General features: G+C 40.6%; 2 protein-coding genes and 1 long non-coding RNA gene across 3 annotated transcripts; 1 reads left to right on the top strand and 2 right to left on the bottom strand.

Annotated features, from left to right (window-relative positions):
* Positions 1-232: 232 nt before the first annotated feature.
* Positions 233-7,887, bottom strand: LOC133107771 (proteasomal ATPase-associated factor 1-like). Its single transcript, XM_061216945.1, has 12 exons — positions 7,509-7,887; positions 7,364-7,404; positions 6,582-6,685; positions 6,260-6,349; positions 5,846-5,944; positions 4,738-4,888; positions 4,288-4,482; positions 3,708-3,799; positions 3,022-3,137; positions 2,382-2,464; positions 1,912-1,994; positions 233-625 (listed from the first exon to the last, which is right to left on the bottom strand). Exons 1-12 carry the CDS (start codon positions 7,553-7,555, stop codon positions 548-550), a joined length of 1,179 nt encoding a protein of 392 aa, XP_061072929.1. The 5' UTR covers positions 7,556-7,887; the 3' UTR covers positions 233-547.
* LOC133107773 (uncharacterized) lies at positions 6,451-8,087 on the top strand. The gene is made up of 3 exons (XR_009704621.1): positions 6,451-6,628; positions 7,129-7,238; positions 7,847-8,087. It is a non-coding gene; the product is annotated as an uncharacterized LOC133107773 (long non-coding RNA).
* A 793-nt stretch (positions 8,088-8,880) lies between these two features.
* Positions 8,881-16,386, bottom strand: LOC133107772 (pleckstrin homology domain-containing family B member 1-like). Its single transcript, XM_061216946.1, has 6 exons — positions 16,350-16,386; positions 13,020-13,172; positions 11,128-11,230; positions 10,700-10,739; positions 10,179-10,273; positions 8,881-9,603 (listed from the first exon to the last, which is right to left on the bottom strand). Exons 1-6 carry the CDS (start codon positions 16,384-16,386, stop codon positions 9,477-9,479), a joined length of 555 nt encoding a protein of 184 aa, XP_061072930.1. The 3' UTR covers positions 8,881-9,476.
* Positions 16,387-18,478: the final 2,092 nt, after the last annotated feature.

The raw sequence follows: 18,478 nt of genomic DNA, 5'->3' as shown, positions 1-18,478 counted from the left end.
AGAGATGTCATCCTTCAGATATCTTTGTCCTAAATCCTTATCCTAAATACTGGATGTGCCTCTCGTTGCCTGTGCTTCACAATAGACTTCTTCCTACATCTTCGTTCAGTGAACACTTTGTTAAATCATTTTTATTAAATACCACTTTCATTTTGCACACTATGCAGTGGTCAAGACCCCTTAAGTCTCACCAGCCCAGAGGGTTTTTTTGCATTCAATTAAAGTAAATAGATTTCAAGTCACAAAAATCCAAACTGAATTTATTGGTTCAGTGAAAAGTGCATACATTTCCAACTTGAAAAATGATATTTTCTCACAGGAACAAATTTCACATTGATACTTGGAACACCTGTTCCAAGTAGAGCATAATCACTGCTTATGCATAATTAATTACTTTTAAGCTGAAACTTTGTGTCCAAACAATTTCTGCCCATTCTGAATATCAAAATGCATAGAAACAGCACAGGGTAAACTTCAACAGGCCTATGGGATCAGCCTGCTGTCCATAATTGGCCAGTGCTAATGCAGAAAGTACTGATGTGGCAGTTCATAGGCTTGACAGCTGGTACTTCCTCACAAGCCCATCTCTGCAACAGGTGAAAACGCTCTTCTCCCATACAGCCACCTGTATCACAGTTAAATGCATATTTTAGTATTGCTAAAGTAAAAAACAGCTCAACTCAACTTTTTGGAAAATGTTTTTTTATATAAAATATATATGTAATTTTCAGGTTTAGTATATATAAAACCATTATATTATTTTATACTTAAGTCAAATCTCAAATCAGAAATATGACGTTCACACTGCGGAGTGAAAATGAGTGGCAGCTGACAGAATATTAGGAGGAAAGCGTGTTCTCATCAACGCTGAACCCTGAAAAGATGCTGGATGTTGCTGGGTTAAGACCGGACTATGGAAAGAAAAAACTTTAAAAAGTAAAAAGAAACGGCCAACAAAATAAAGATGGCTTATCACAGGGGATGCAACCCTAGTCCCAAAATTTTATCCCCAGCTTATGCTCGATTTCATTCCAACCAATGTCTTCCATTCGTGCTGAAAGATTTAATTTGCGATGAAGGCTCGACTCATTACCATTACCTTTGTCTTTGAACTCGTTTCCACAAATTGTTTCGTTTCAGTGACCAGTGGCACGTTCAATCGGAAAACGTTTCGCCAAGTTTCGCTACGGTTTCTGGGTTGAACAATATGTTCCCTCCCAACGGTGTGCAATGTTTTGCAGTAGGTTTTGAGGCGTTTGCTTCGGTTTGGTGGGTGTGTCGGGGGTGTAGCCTGAAACAATAATAACGTAGGCGTGTGCTTCTCAGATACCATGGGAGCAAACCGGACCTACGTCAGTCAGTCTGCCCACGGTTTGTTGCATTGTGTTCAGTGTACCACTGTTCCTGTGCAAATAAACATTTTGCCACGTTGACCCAGATGTCCACGTTTCCATTTCAATTAGGCCTGAACTGATTTTCATTTCAAGTTTCAGTGAATTTAAAACATTACCTTTCTGAAAAATAATTCACCAGAGAATGTTCCAGAAAATAAAAGCTTTAGTTGCATTTAAGTAAATCAGTGAACCCTTGCCTGAGGGTCATTGTAGCCTGCCTTATTCCCAACACAGATACTGTACATACACATGCATTACATTACATTACGTGGCATTTAGCAGACGCTCTTATCCAGAGCGACGTACAACAAAGCCTGCACATCCAGGGGTTTCACTCTTTCTTACTGTATTCTTCATAGCCCAGCCTAGGTTTTTGCACATTAAACAACAATAGCTGACGTCATTTACCCTTGAGGAGTTGCACTGAAGATTTGAACAGAAAGCCTTGGGTGGATCCAGGGCACAGAGCCCCTGGCTTATCACACAGAATGAACTTGACTGGGCTAGAAAGGTTCACCTTATAGACGGGATCAGCATCAGGACCAGTCAGTTCAATGGTGTGGTCAAGGTCTTGCTGAACGATAAAACAGCTGCCATCACCTGTCAACGAGAGTGCATTCAGGGTTGTGTGGTCATAGAAGTCCTAAAATCAGTTAAACACATTTAAAAGGCAATGCCACATTTACAGGTTCTGAACCAAATTGGGTGACATTTAACATGTGGGGCTACAGAAGTATTTAAGCTACAGGTAGCTTTACTGAAACGTGTGAAGTAGTTTAATAATGCTCCTATGAACGGATCAACTGCTAATGTACAGATCATTGTCATTTGCATTGTGTGCTGAAAGCTTTGATGCAACATAACATAATGTAATGTTTATGGCTTGAGAGTGCCTTCATTTCCACTTTGAACAGACGTTTGCATTCCATTACACATTATAAAGGATAAGCACACACACACACACTTACAGAACAAGGGCAATATTACCTTGGCTGGCGATGAACCCCTCTCTGATTGGTATAATAGAGTGGACAGGGGCTCCAGATCTGTGGAATATCTGCACAGGTGTGCTGTTGAGACACAGTCCAATTCAACCATCAGAGAAGCTATGGAGCAAACAGTCAGCACCATATTCAAATACTCCCACAAAGTAACCTCCAGCAAACCTTTATGCCTTTCTATACAACCTTTCATGAGATTTCTTATTTATTAATGATGGAATTATTTCCACCCTCCATGACAGTGGAGGTTTTTTAAGGGGACATACAAAAATAATAATTTGAGAAATTTTGAACTTCAATAGTTAAATTCATGTTCCCAATATCAATTTAGCAGTCACTTTCCTAAATATAATATTAACAAAGCTAATCATATGCTAAACAAGCAGCAAAAGTGGACACTTCCATTGCAAGAAGCACTTCCCTGCTTCGCTTGCTACAGTGCTCCGAAAACAAATTTGTTGTTATAGATTATCTTCAAATGAACAATAGCTTGATTGAAGTAAATGTACAAGAAAAAAATATAAATAAAGCAATGGTCATTGTGCTGTGCAATCAAATCAGCGCAAGCATTTTGGCTACAGGAGGAACGGAACCCCTTCTGATATTCACACTGGCTGAAATCTTACCTCAGACACCTCAGGTCCAGCTGGTAGATGTTCCCATCTTGGGCACCAGCAGCCACATACACACTGGAGAGGAACGTGCAGCAGTTAAAGGCATCCGACCCTTCAAATTCAAAAACCTGAGAAGGGAGACATTAATTCAGCGTAAATCACAGCTTCACTCTCAAATCTGGAGGCAATAAGAAAGGAACCTGAAAGTCGCACATTCAAAATTCAATTAAACCTTCAACTCAACTTTTTGGGAAAGATGGTTTCTATATAAAAGGTAATTTTCAGGTTTAGTCAATATAAAACTATTACATTATTTTATACTGAAATCAAATCTCAGAAATATGACATTCAGACTGCGGAGTGAAAATGAGTGGCAGCTGACAGAATAACAGTGGGAGGAGAGCATGTTCTCGTCTATGCTGAACCCTGAAGAAGTGCTGGATGTTGCACACCAGAACTCAGGGTTGTATCAGGATGAGCCACTGAGAGGCCACAAAGCATTTACATTTGGATATGTAGTCTGTGAGGTTTGAACCCTGAGGAATTCAGACAAAAGTTTACTCCAGTGGGGCTGATATTGCCCTCTTGTGGATGCCACTTATTTTGCTCATTACTGAAATCATTAGTGACCAGAAAAACTGAAGCAAAAATGAAACCATAATGCCTTAACCCACTGGGCTAACATCGACTCAACATACAGCAGTCCTACTCTGAAGACCAACACCCTGGAGTTTCCGATCTTCTCGGGCCAAAAGCAGCAGCTTATCTTCAGTTCCTACCTCCCGGTCACCTGCAACAGCAAACATCCAGTCACAAGAGATGTCCAGGCAGCCCCTCAGAGGAAAACCATTTTATTTAAACCTTAATGTCAGTATTTGGAGATGATGTCTGTGTAAAACTGGCAGGTTCAAGCTTAACTATACAGACCACAACTACAATAATTATTTCCCTCAATCCAAGACAGTGTCAAAAGGCAATCTTCTGCTGGATCACTATAGATGGCAAACCCTACACTATGCAAGAGATAACCATCTGTATACATTTCTATGGTGCTCGCTTGGAGATTGGAGATGTCTGACACCAGTCATATGTTGAAGGAATGCTTAGCAAGTGATACATTTATGGCAAACCGAAATGTTTGCTAGCTAACATTTGCCTTGTTGAAATCATATAAGGATTTCATAAACAGGCAGCCTACATTCAAAGCAGAGCATTTCATATGAACACACACTGGTCAGCTGACACCTGAAATTTTAATAAGTGAACCGTGGCATTTACTTGGGTTCTCTTGAGGGGTCCCCAGATTAATGCTGTTGTCAGCTGTTCCCACACAGCAACCATTCACTGGAGTGCCGCAGTCAGCCACCACAGCCAGACAGGTTGATTTCCCACAATCCCACAGCCGGGCTGTGCCATCCCTCGAACACGACACCACGTTTCTTCCACGGTCCACAATAGAAGTATCTAGGATACCTGAACAGCAAAAAATATAATAATAATAATAATAATAATAATAATAATAATAATAATAATAATAATAATAAAAAGGAATGACCAAAAAACCAACTGCTCCTGTGAAAATATGACTCAGTTCTGACTTTATAGGTTAATTTCATATTTTTCAATTTTGTCATTCTTTCCACATTCTAACAAAAAAGTTGATACACTTTTGAAGTCATCACACAGGTCAGTTCACAGGTGTACAGGCAGACGTGCAGCCTCACACACCTGCTCTGTGCCCTTTAAACGTGACAGGGCAGGTGCCGTCCTCACAGGACCACAGCTTCACCTGCGCATCCATCCCCCCGCTGAGGGCCACCATTCCAGAGGGGAAGAACCTGCAGCAGTTCACATCGTAGATGTGGCCTGTCAGCTCCCTCTGTCAGAAACCACACACGGACCAGTCAATTCACTCTGCCAGAAACCACACACGGACCAGTCAATTCACTCTGCCAGAAATAACAACACGGACCAGTCAGTTCACTCTGCCAGAGACAACACACGGACCAGTCAATTCACTCCGCCAGAAACCACATACAGACCAGTCAATTCACTCTGCCAGAAACCACACACGGGCCTGTCAATACACTCTGCCAGAAATAACAACATGGACCAGTCAATTGACTCCGCCAGAAACCACACACGGACCAGTCAATTCACTCTGCCAGAAACCACACACGGACCAGTCAATTCACTCTGCCAGAAACCACACACGGACAAGTCAATTCACTCTGCCAGAAACCACACACGGACCAGTCAATTCACTCTGCCAGAAACCACACACGGACCAGTCAATTCACTCTGCCAGAAACCACACACGGACCAGTCAATTCACTCTGCCAGAAACCACACACGGGCCAGTCAGTTCACTCTGCCAGAAACAACACACGGACCAGTCAGTTCACTCTGCCAGAAACAACACATGGATCAGTCAATTCACCCGGTCAGAAACCACATACAGGTGTTTAAAGGCCCACACGCATTTACCTATTTGTAAAGATTTCCCATGTGACATGATGTATGTTTTTGCATAATTATCGGATGATGTAGTTAAATGTTAACACAGAGAGCTGACCACAGAAGGTGGAGGTGGAGGGGGAATTGGGCTCTGGGCAGGGTTACAGACTTTTCAAAAAACCTACTTCACTACTCTTTACGAATGTTTTGTGGGCGTTTTAGATACTAACCTAAAAAAAAAAAAAAGTAATAATAATTTGGATAATTGGAGAATTTTTTTCATAAGGGGACCCAAGTGAACCTTACTGTATGTGCCTTTAATGTGTGCATTGAGATAATCGTTATATCTTTACTGTGTGCGCCTTGATCAAACGCTCACCCTTCTGTCCCCGTTCTTGCAGTTCCAGATTTTCATGGAGCCATCCGTGCTGGTGGAGACTCCCAATCCTCCTCCACTGGAAATGTCCAAACATGTTACCTGTGACATTGAGACAGCATATGAAAAAGTGAGCATGGTAATTCTCAGAGGCTGAGTAAGCTTCTAATACCCAAATCCCCGATGCAAGCACCATGATCTTGAGAGCAAGGGAGGGAAAACTGAGACAGTTGATTGAAACCATTTTGGAAGATCTGTGTACCCCTCACTGGTCAGGGTGGATTGAAGTGTGGTGGGGTCTGTACTGGAAAAGAAGAGGCTAGTTGCCCCGATAAGTTCTCTCTTGTACCAATACACTCGTATTATACATAAGACTGTAGCTGCATATGGTTTCATGCAAAACAAAATGTTACTTACACTTTTATCATGAATCTTTGGAAAAGATGTGTAGGGAATTATGAATTTGGATGACGTTCTTCCAGAAGGACAGGTCAGGTGGATGCTTTTCTATTAACAAACCAATAACACATTGTTAGAATACGGTAATGCGCTTCATAAAAGGAGGAACGGGGCGATGGGCTTCTGGTCACATGGTTAAAAAATTGCAGTATGGAAAATTATAGAAACCTGCGTGACAACTGTACGTTAACTGACATATAAAACGTATCGCCTGCTAATGCAGGTTGTTCGTCGGTGGGGTTAGCTCCTTGCTATGTGTAAATTAATAAGAAAAAGGTACCTTTGAAACTTGCAGTACTTCGAACTCCTCGGATGCTGTGACCGCAGGTATGCCGTCGTAACCGACTCCTTGACATTTCAGGCTACCATACACAGTTGGCTTTCCTAGAACAACACACCGCTAAATGTAGGCTAGTTTGCGTGCTACAGTAGCTATGTTAGCTAGCTTAGTTAGCTACCTGTCACATTGGTCAATTCACAACTCCTTGTTAATTTACAAGTGATATGCAGTTTACTGTAAACAGCGAAACACGTTGTCATAAAATGTATTCTTACCCTGAAGAATCCCGACCTGTTTATTTTCAGTGGGCGAATGACCAGCGTTTATTTAGGGCCATTTATTTGTTTGATGCATGCAGTGATCGCATAGCCTTTCCCTAAAACGGTATGATAACTAACTGTGCCGCCGTGGTAATACATTACGCTTGCGTCAGGCACTCTTCACGGCACGATTCACAATTCTAGGATAGTGGGAGCGTGAAGTTAAGTGATTAGGCTAAAGGGTTTTTTTTTTGTTTTTGCCTGACTTTTTTTTGGCACTTTTTTAGACGGCAAGAAGATATTTTGGGTCACCGCGTGTCGAAAATGCTGCGACGAAAACGAAGATTCACTTTCATGCACACATGTCCGGAATGTAAACAGATCGGGAGTCTCCACGGTAAGAATCTTAGGACAACGTTACAATCTCACGCTGTCGCTCAAAAGCTCACTGTTGTTAGCTAGCTAGCTACTGATCCTTGTAATCTGGCTGATTTATGCAGTACCTCTCTGTTGTCGTCGTACCTGGTATTTTGCATGAAACCCAAACTTCCCCCTCGTTTTCTCTGCAAAAAATAGAACAACGATGCCACACAATGTGAGGATGACTGTTACCCTATTTCCGCATCAATGGTGAAGACAGTATTTCTGATTTTTTAAAGCAATTTACCTTAATGCCGTATACCAGTCGCTTTGGAGTTGTATTCTTGCCTCCATTTTGTAGCTTTGTTGTGAATACGGTTGGGTGCACCACCACCTGTACGCGCAGATCAACCTGCATCGGCGTCTGCGCAGAATGCTGCGGCCGATTTATTTTATAATTTATTTACTATTAAAAAAATAATAATAATTCTTATTATTATTATTCTTTATTTTTTTTGGCGTCCATTTTTTATTTAAACCCTTCTCTCAAATCATGTTATTGTTTTGCTCTATGAGTTCCATTAGCTGGCCACTAAAGTGTAACAACAGGAGTAGGCTATAGTTTCTGTCTTTCTCTTGGAGCAGAGACCACGCGGCGCGGCTCTGAGGGGCAGAGGGACTGTGAAATGGACTGAACGAAAACATCAAAATCAAGGGGAGCATAAGAAAGACAGGCATGTATTAGATAGCAGCAGAGGGAACTCCCACCTTAGGGGGAGGACATGTAAAGGTGGAATTAGGGGGGAAAGTGAAGAGCCACTCTCAGAACAGGCAGGTTTCAGGAAGTGTGTGCAATATTTTTTTTAAATAAACGCCATGCATATCATTCTGTGCTGAGCAGCTGATTGGTTTTGGAGCATAGGAGTGGTGTGAGGACACAGAAGATATGAAAAGGGATCTCAAATTCACCCTTGATGGCCCCTGCTGATCTTCAGTATCTTTCAGCACTTTTTCATCAACTGTCCACACACCTTGTTTCCACTCCTTAAATTGAGTAGTGATTGGAAAAAACAAACAAACACAAAAACCTACAGTCACAACAAGCCTCCACGACTGGAGACTAACTTTTTAATATTTAATATTCTCATTTGGCCTTGAATGGAAGCTCCCCTCATTCCATTAAAAATATTTTCAGAACATAAATATATGGACAAAAGTTTTTTTTCCAAGCTTTATTTAGAGAATTAAGCACAGCATTTCATTGACAAACAGAATTAATCAATGCCATTTGAGAAAACTACATTAATTCAGGTTTCACATTGGCTCCTTTTTGTCTCCGAAAGGCTATGTTCTGTGTTTGCCATAAAAATTATGTTATACTTCTGTGAACATCAGGCAACAAGATTAATAATGGTACAGTAGAATATAATATAAACGTGTTTTGTTTATGTAGAGAAATAGGTCACAAATTGTTTTTATTGCATTTTGCATCATTTAAGGAGTCTTGAAAATTATGAAATTACATTAGTAAGGCCCACATCCTTTTGTAATATCATATTTTGATTTATGAAATCAAGATTATGAAGAGGAAATTAAAATGTACAATCTTCAGTTGTCACCGAAGGTTAATGAAGTACAAAAACAAATTAATCAGTATTTCATTATTTCAGTCTGTGTAGAGACAATTGTGATTTTGTGATTACAAAAGTAACCAATTGTAACTTCTATGAGAAATATATACAGCATTACCACATATTGTTATTGTGTAAATACATACAGAAACTTTTGGGATAACAGGCCAAAGTTAAGCGGCTAAAGCCTAGAGTGGTTCTCTCAAGGGGCCCGAGTGCCCTGCCACTGTCTCGGGCTGAAGTAACAGTTTAACAGGAGACGTGTCTCACGCCCTGGCCACATTGAAGGTACAATAGGTAAGAGTTTTGTGTTAAAACATCATTACAAAACCATTGTAAATCCCTTCATATCATTGAAAAAGGCTCACTGACATGTTGACTCACACTCTGCCTGTGTTTATAGTCCTTAAATTCGGGTTTCAAAATATACAGTTGACGGATTGACCAAAGCATTGTATGGCTGTACAATATTTAATGCTCATTGGTTGGAAATTGGTTCTAATTGCCACAGCCAATGGCGTGGGGTTTCAATGTCAGTGCGTTCACAGAGAAGGGGGAGTTATAAACAGTGTTGTTGTTTGAGGGTGTTTGTTGCTGCAATTCCTCTCTTGACCGTTAGAAGTTAGAAATTACCTATTGTACCATTAACAGAACCAGAATGGCATCCACATAAAAGACTGCAGCGCCGCCCCAGTGGCCATCCCTGCTAGCAGCCCCAGCGCCACTTCCTCTCCCATCCCATCACTTCGATCCTCCTGGATCACAACATGGGTACCTGTTTTCAGAGACAATCGGGTTAGATAGTGCACAGCCATGTATCAGTAACTTAAATGAACATCTTTGCTTATTATGGTTCAACAATCACAGAGTGTATTCATTATGACTGCAGTAGCATTAACAACTCAATCAGAGTGATACGCTAAAAAGAAAAGGTTTTTTTTTTTTGAGGACACATCTCATCAGCACAGGGGCTTTTTCGGGTGGTAAAAATAAGAGAAAATGTGTTTTGAATTTCTCTGAATTTTTTGAAGTGTTTGGTATCAAACTGTTTTTGAATAAAAACACACATTTTCTGGTTTCAAGTCACAGAGATGGACAAGCTACGCTTGTAATCTCTGTCATTACCTTATCTGCCATCATGGAATCTACATATGAAGATTCAGCTGAGCATATTTACATTTATTTGCATTCTGTGTTCACTCACTGCATATTAAAAAAATAATGTTGCATTTGAGCAGCAATCTACCTTCATTTCTGTCCCTGATCATGAGAGGTTTGTGGAAAGGAAGTCTCTTGAATGTAGATTTAGAATCTGAGAAAGTTCTGATATTACTGTACCTCCATATCCGTATCCAGGGTAACCGGGACTGATGTAGATGGCATTGTGGCTGTCTACAGGAACAAACTGGTAGTTGTCATCATAAGGATCGTAAGTGTACACCTGAGGAGACAGAGGCAGTTCTATATTGATCAATATGCACCCAGCTACTGCGAAGTGGTTGAAGCTAATCAGGTGTGGGCTCGGTTAGTACTTGGATGAGAGACCTTCTGGGAAAACTATAACTGCAGTCATTTTCCATTGAGAGTAGATGAGAACTACAGAGATGCTCCAATTAACTTTAAAAAGCAGTTACTTGTAATTGTGACAGTGTTACTGCGATATTGATTGTTCTTATCAAATAGATGGCAATCTGTGGTTAGGCCCTTAGAACAGATACAGCAGCCTCACATGCAGGTATGCATAACTTTGGGTGATTGAAAAGTGTTTAAAAGGCACTGCAGTCCTGTGACACTCTCATGTCTCCTCCTGCCTGGATTTCCCACATAAAACCCAACATTCACAGGAAAGAGCAGCAGGAATACTTACTGCACTTCTCTTTGCCTCCATTAAAGCCAGCTTCCATGATCTGTTGAAACCAGGACATAATGCGCAAATTAGGAGAGAGGAGATTGGGTACATCACACTATATTCACTTCTTGCCTCTGGGACAGCAGTGAATTCACCCAATGGGAACAACGGGGCCAGACCTAGCTAACCACATTCCCAGACCAGCAAGTGTTTGTGCAATATCATTAATGCACTAATTTATTATTAAATACTGCATAAAAGAAAGCACACACAGTAATCACGTAAAATAATCCTTGGAGGTAGGAATGGGAGGGGAACCAAGATGCAGCGTGAAAGGGGAGGGTCTTCAGTCTACACGAGAAAATGGCCAGTGATTGTGCTGACCTAAGCCCTGACCGGGACCCTGTTCAGGAATTGTGGGATGTGAAGAAGTAGCAGCCACTCACAGTGCCTCGTCTTCACTGTTGGCGCACATGACCATGGTGGATCCGTCCCTCAGGAGCACGAGCAGAAGACATTCCCTCGGACGGCCCTCTGGAGGGCACACTCCTGCAAACATCGGCAATTATAATTCAGACGAATATTCTACTTTTTATGGTTTGGGTGCGGTCGAACCTTCTACCGTTCCGTTGACAAAACCAAATCCTACACACCTCGCCGTGTTGAAGTCTTTATGTGAAGCTGTTTGTATTTGGAGGTTCAACAGCACAGCCAGACAGACATCATGTAACATATTCATTAGCAGTGGATATTGATAGGCAACATTCTCAATGTGCTCAAACCTTTTGAGGAGCTGACAGCTCAGCACAGCTAATAGTTGTGTATTGACAGTCCTGCCTTCTGCGATGATGCTTAACCGCTATATCCACAGTGAGACAGACATCATGGGATCAAGCAAATTAAAATTTGACTTCTCTTCAAGGTAAGTTGAAATAAAGTGGAAATAAAGAGGCCAATAAGTTGGGATCCTATAAGGCAAGATTTTGGGGGAACGAAATACAGCAGTGTTGGTCAAAGTTACTTGTGGGTTAGGCTCAACTCAACCCAAAACACACCATCCAGCACAGCAGTTGAACAGCCTTAAGAACAAGGCCTGGTGGTTTCCAGCAAGATACACTGCTGTGGACTCTGGAGCATCTGAGATTAACTATACTGCAGCAGCTCAGAAACATCAGATGTGGAGCTGGAGATGAGCACTTTTTAAAATGACTCTCTTAATTTCCTATACAGAGGACCTGCTTTTATGGTGGAAGGCACACCATTATCAGTTTTCATTGTTTGCAAAAACTGATTTATCTGCACATTTACCTATGCCCACCGCACAGTTCCAAGTGAGACTACTGTCATTAAATGCAATCAATAAATCATCAAATTTTCTTAAAAGCAATGCTCATTTCACATGTTAGACTAGATGGGTTATAGTATAAAGGTCAAGTTTCTAAATATTTCTCACGGGCAAAAAAATATGCCAATTGCTGCCATCATTGTATCTAATGTATTCTGAAAGTGATGTATCCTGCAGTTAATGATGATTTCACTTTCGAATTAGAGTCTGAACATTCAGCTACTTTTTATTATATGCAATCCAAATTCAAGGAAAAGTTGTAGGGAGCTCACTATTAAAATGAATTGTTCACTGCAATAAACATTGATTTGTGATTATATGGTTGTTCTTGGTGTTCACTGCATTCATGTGTGCATCATTGAAAAGAGTGGCATTTTTAAGCCTTCTGCTGCTGTAGCCTATCCACTTAGAGGCTTGACACATTGTGTGTTTAGAGATGCTCTTCTGCATACCACTGTTGTAATGTGTGATTATTTGCATTACTATGTCACCTTCCTGTCAGCTTTGACCAGTCTGGCCATTCTTCTCTAACCTCTCTTGTTAACAAGGCGTTTCTGCTTGCAGAACTGCTGCTCACTAGATGTTTTTTGTTTTTCAAACCATTATCTGCAAACTCTAGAGACTGTTGTGTGTGAAAATCCCAGGAGATCAGCAGTTTCTGAGCTACTCAAACTATCCTGTCTGGCACCAACCATCATTCAACAGTTAAAGTCACTTAGATCACATTTTTTCCCCTTTCTGATGGTTGATGTGAACATTAACTGAAGCTCCTGACCTGTAGCTACGTGATTTTATGCATTGCATCGCTGCCACACGATTGGCTGATTTAGACAATCGCATGAATAAGTAGGTGTATGAGTTCCTAATAAAGTTCTCAGTGAGTGTACGCTATCTATTCCCACCAGCCAACAGCGCATGGATTGTTGGAAATCAGGCAGTATTGTTTCCATAATTAAAACCTATGGATATACTAGGATATACTAATCCTCTTACCTGCGCACTCAAGCCCAGACTTGACACCGGCACACCTTTCCTTAAGACGCAATATTGTCTCGTAGTCATCGCGGCTGTCGTCTTTATAGCAGATAAAGTTTCCATCCACCCACAGGTCGAAAAAATTCAGCTTCCATCGTTTTAGAATGGAGCCTAAAGGTACAGGTGAATACACCACAATATACTGTCAGCAACTTTATTTTTAATTCTACCAACCAGGTGTTAAGATGCACCATTTTAACACCTGATGGTGGGTAAAAATGGGGTAAACTTTTATTCTTACACTGATGGCCTTCAGCTTCATATACAGTCATATACAATTCTCATCTTTTTGGCTCTATACACCACCACAATGGATTTGAAATGAAACGAAAAAAATGTGCTTTAACTGCAGACTTTCAGCTTTAATTTGAGAGTATTTACATCCAAATCAGGTGAACAGTGTAGGAATTACAACAGTTTGTATATGTGCCTCCCACTTTTTAAGGGATCAAAAGTAATGGGACAAACTAACAATCATAAATCAAACTTTCACTTTTTAATACTTGGTTGCAAATCCTTTGCAGTCAATTACAGCCTGAAGTCTGGAACGCATAGACATCACCAGGCGCTGGGTTTCATCCCTGTTGATGCTCTGCCAGGCCTCTACTGCAACTGTCTTCAGTTCCTGCTTGTTCTTGGGGCATTGTCCCTTCAGTTTTGTCTTCAGCAAGTGAAATGCATGTTCAATCGGATTCAGGTCAGGTGATTGACTTGGCCATTGTATAACATTCCACTTCTTTGCCTTAATAAACTCTTTGGTTGCTTTCGCAGTATGCTTCGGGTCATAGTCCATCTGCACTGTGAAGCGCCGTCCAATAAGTTCTGAAGCATTTGGCTGAATATGAGCAGATAATATTGCCCGAAACACTTCAGAATTCATCCTGCTGCTTTTGTCAGCAGTCACATCATCAATAAATACAAGGGAACCAGTTCCATTGGCAGCCATACATGCCCACGCCATGACACTACCACCACCATGCTTCACTGATGAGGTGGTATGTTGGTTAAGTCTTCTCTTGATTGTTGACTTTGACACACATACACCTACCTCCTGGAGAGTGTTCTTGATCTGGCCAACTGTTGTGAAGGGGGTTTTCTTCACCAGGGAAATAATTCTTCTGTCATCCACCACAATTGTTTTCCGTGGTCTTTTGGTATTGCTGAGCTCACCGGTGCGTTCTTTCTTTTTAAGAATGTTCCAAACAGTTGATTTGGCCACACTTAATGTTTTTGCTATCTCTCTGATGGGTTTGTTTTGATTTTTCAGCCTAATGATGGCTTGCTTCACTGATAGTGACAGCTCTTTGGATCTCATATTGAGAGTTGACAGCAACAGATTCCAAATGCAAATAGCACACTTGAAATGAACTCTAGACATTTTATCTGCTCCTTGTAAATGAGATAATGAGGGAATAACACACACCTGGCCATGGAACAGCTGAGCAGCCAATTGTCCCATTACTTTTGGTCACTTAAAAAGTTGGAGGCACATATAGAAACTGTTGAATTCCTACACCGTTCACCTGATTTGGATGTAAATACCCTCAAATTAAAACTGAAAGTCTGCAGTTAAAGCATATCTTTTTTGTTTCATTTCAAATCCATTGTGGTGGTGTATAGAGCCAAAAAGATGATAGTTGTGTTGTTGTCCCAATATTTATGGACCTGACTGTATTCCATTCAACCAATTTACACTATGCAGTTTGAAAAACTTGCATCATGCCATCATGTTAAAACACTGATTGTCTGCAAATCTTCCTTCCGCTGCTAAAACTGACATTACGCTTCTTGGTTCAACTCAGCTTATTAATATTACGATGCACTTTGTGCTAAATATATATTATCTTGCCATTTGTCCAAAGCAGGAATTACAATAGCAATACACCACAAAACTCTCTCCAACACCATGTTAAAAGTCAAGCGCTGCCTTCTTCCATCGTAGAAACATTTGATCTCAAAATGACTCAGAATTTAGCTTTATTCTTTCAAGGTTACTCTACAGCAATGTCTCTTTCCAGCTGTTATTTACAAACATCCACATTGTTTCATTGAAAAATACCTCGTTTCTATACCTAAGTATTATATAATTTCAGACAAGCATAGGTCAGTAATCTTCTTTCTCACTGTTACCTAAATAGGACCCAGTGAGATACTCCAACATGATGCACACAATTCTGATTATGCCCAAAATGTAAAAACTTTTTCCTTGCCAGAGATTGTCTGTAGTCACCAGGCCCTGTGTGACTACCTGCCTGGACACAGTGGATTACTTTAATTAATTGGTCATTGATTGATCAATAGTGTCCTCCTAAATGTGCAATCACAGACATTTTGTCATATATAATTTGTTTTGAATTAAGCCTAGGTTATTGTGTTTTGTAAAACACATTTCAATGCAATATATTTATTTGTTTTCACGTTGCTTATGTTGAGTAACGGTAATTTCCTTTAACATTAGTCATTGCCAGGTAATGGGATTAGAGACACATAATAAGGCATGCTTTTAAAGGTACAATAGGTAATTTCGGACTTCTAACGGTCAAGAGAGGAATTGCCGCAACAAACACATTAGAACCAATTTTCAACCAATGAGCTTGAAATATTGTACAGCTATATGATGTTTTGGTACAGAGTGCCGGTCCGACAACTGCATATTTTGAAACCCAAATTTAAGGACTATAAATACAGGCAGAGTCAACATGTCAGTGAGCCGTTTTCAATGATAGGAAGGGATTTACAATAGTCTTGTAACAATGTTTTAACACAAAAATCTTACCTATTGTACCTTTAAATGTCTTTTTAAAAATCACTGTATCAAATTCATATACAGCTGGGAATTTCCTGCAGCCTATATACAACATATTTTCTAATGGTTTGGGCAGTATTTTATAGTCAAAGACCAGTCCCTGCACCTTGGTTTCTGCCTGTCATCTTTGTGTAACTGTAAGGACAATAACAGGATTACCACGGTGACCCGTTTTGCCTTCGTTACAAAAACAAAAACAAATGCTCACAATATGCTTCAATGTGTTTCACTTGACAAAAATGAAATGAGCTAAATAATAATACCAGGCCACAAAAGTAAATTTTTGGCCCACATCCAGTATTCAGATAAGCGAGTAAAATTAATACAATTTAAATGCATAACCATTTCAGCTGTGATTTGTATGTAAAAAGATTATTCAAATACATTTTGATTAGATATGCTTTTCAGTTGATCAATTAAATATTAGTAAAACAAAAATATGGTCAGGTTTATTCAGGATAATTAATGGAGCGATCACTCACTCTGTCTCCAGAGCCACCCAGACCTCATCAGAGCCATGTTGTCAGAGTGTAGTCCTTTACCAGAGTGGGGAATCTCCAGCCAATGCCTCAGGGATGTCTTGGTTTGTTCGTATGTGACCAGTGACTGTTTGAATATCTGTGTCTGTCTTGCAGGTCGAGGCTCACAGTATGCCAGTGAATTTAACTTGCTGTGGGGCAGAGGGAGGAGGGGCTGTTTCTAATCCAAGAGCGATGACATCTTGGATAATTGGAGATTAGTGACCTGCATTGCTTCTGCTCAGAATTCTCTCGACACTTCCTCGGGTGTCTTCCTGTCGGTCTGTCACAGAACCCTGCGTGGTGCATCTTATCCTCATGTATAATCTCATGCTACACGTACACACCCAGTGACCTCACTGACATGTACACTGGCACCGGAAATTCAAGGACAGTTTACGTCATCCGTTAAGGCCCTACACTGTGATGTCAGTTTTCCAAAATTGTATTCCATGAAAAACAATATTAACAGTATACATTTACCTTTTGGTTTGTATTAAATTATTGTAGCAGCATCTTCAAATTAATAATTTCATTTCGGAATCCAGCTGACGAATGCTCTAAAATAAATTAATGATAAGATATAATTTATTCTTTGTTGTGCTCTTCACAGTGTAATTCATTGTAAAAACAAATCTGACTTTGGGATCTCTTAATACATCAATAAACATTGGCTGGGATTCAGTACACCTTTTCAGTACACCTTTTCCTTAACTTTCATTGACATGCAAAAGCAAGAATGAGTTCTTTGTATTCATATAAAAAGTTTGGTCAGGAGAATAATTACTAAATATTTATTTCCTGTGTTTTCACCCTCCAAATACAGTAACAAAATGTAAAAAACAATGAAAGAGTTTTGCAAGGGACTGTCAGTCAGGTATTTATTTAGGCACAGTTCCAGTGTGTGAATGAGCCCCACAGTCTGGTATCGAATCCAAACTCTATCACTGCTGACTGTAGCTGGTATGGCCATGCATATTTTTTTAGACTCAGTATTTCATTGCTCACCAGTGAATTGGTGGACTGGTGCAGGTTGAACTGCTGGTCTGGTGTGGGGTTGAACTGCTGGACTGGTGCGGGTTGAACTGGTGGATGGGGTGGGTTGAACTACTGGACGGGTGCAGGGTTGAACTGGTGGACTGGTGTGGGTTGAACTGGTGGACTGGTGTGGGTTGAACTGCTGGACTGGTGTGGGTTGAACTGCTGGTGCGGGTTGAACTGGTGGATGGGGTGGGTTGAACTGCTGGACTGGTGTGGGGTTGAACTGCTGGACTGGTGTGGGTTGAACTGTTGGACTGGTGTGGGTTGAACTGTTGGACTGACAAAAAAGGAAGCAGCAGTGTGACATCATGTGACAGGAGGCTGGAGTGATTGGTGGCGACACAATTAACTGGGTATTTAGAATTGGCAGGAACATTAAAAAAAAATAGAAACAGGCTTTTGAAAAATATGAAAAGGGTTTTAAGGGCAATTACAGATATTACGATTTACAAAATTCCAATAAAACATAATTCCAGTAATACAGAGGTCATAAACTGGATGCATCATAAACTGGAGAAGAAGCCAATACTAAGCCATATGGTCACACTCATTCTGCATTACTGGGCAGATGGTCATTAGCCAGAAACCACACATCTGGATAGTGTTTCTCCATAGTCATATCAATAGTAGATCTATCCAGGGCCTGGACTGAATTGACCAAGAGCCTAACTCTCATACCAGAGTATATTGTCCAATCTTGCCTAAAATCTTAGATTAAGACACTCTGAAACGGGACATTTTTACATTTTAATTTTTGCACCTGCATACTCTCGGTCCTCCATGGCACGATTGGGCACCCCTGGTCTCGATAAACACAGAGGATACTTCTCTACTTGCAGTCTAAACCTATGAGATTATTTGCAGTGTCGTTTTTCTGGTACCTTGGACAGGAGCACTGTCCATACAGATCACATACAACTTTCATGATTCTAGAATATCTGCTTTTTACCTTAAACAACTGCAGATGGTTTTTGTTTTGAACTTGTGCTCCCACTATATTGCTCCCAACGCAAAGTCCAAAGTGTTTCCAGGTGCAGCTTTTTAGTTCCACG

The sequence above is a fragment of the Conger conger genome, chromosome 13, assembly GCF_963514075.1.
Source record: "Conger conger chromosome 13, fConCon1.1, whole genome shotgun sequence".
Taxonomy (NCBI): Eukaryota; Metazoa; Chordata; class Actinopteri; order Anguilliformes; family Congridae; genus Conger; species Conger conger.
The sequence above is the reverse complement of the archived record's forward strand: the minus strand, read 5'-3'. Positions and strand labels throughout refer to the sequence as shown.

What these genes read in the sequence shown, in the direction of transcription:
- LOC133107771 (XM_061216945.1), bottom strand. Translation starts at nt 7,555, where the DNA reads ATGGAGGCAAGAATACAACTCCAAAGCGACTGGTATACGGCATTAAG. An exon ending in GACCCCTCAAGAGAACCCAA is followed by an intron (nt 3,800 to 4,287) that starts GTAAATGCCACG and finishes TTGCTGTTGCAG; the next exon opens with GTGACCGGGAGGTAGGAACT. An exon ending in GGGGTTCATCGCCAGCCAAG is followed by an intron (nt 1,995 to 2,381) that starts GTAATATTGCCC and finishes TCTCGTTGACAG; the next exon opens with GTGATGGCAGCTGTTTTATC.
- LOC133107772 (XM_061216946.1), bottom strand. Translation starts at nt 16,386, where the DNA reads ATGGCTCTGATGAGGTCTGGGTGGCTCTGGAGACAGA. An exon ending in AACAGTGAAGACGAGGCACT is followed by an intron (nt 10,740 to 11,127) that starts GTGAGTGGCTGC and finishes TGGTTTCAACAG; the next exon opens with ATCATGGAAGCTGGCTTTAA. An exon ending in CCCGGTTACCCTGGATACGG is followed by an intron (nt 9,604 to 10,178) that starts ATATGGAGGTAC and finishes GAAAACAGGTAC; the next exon opens with CCATGTTGTGATCCAGGAGG.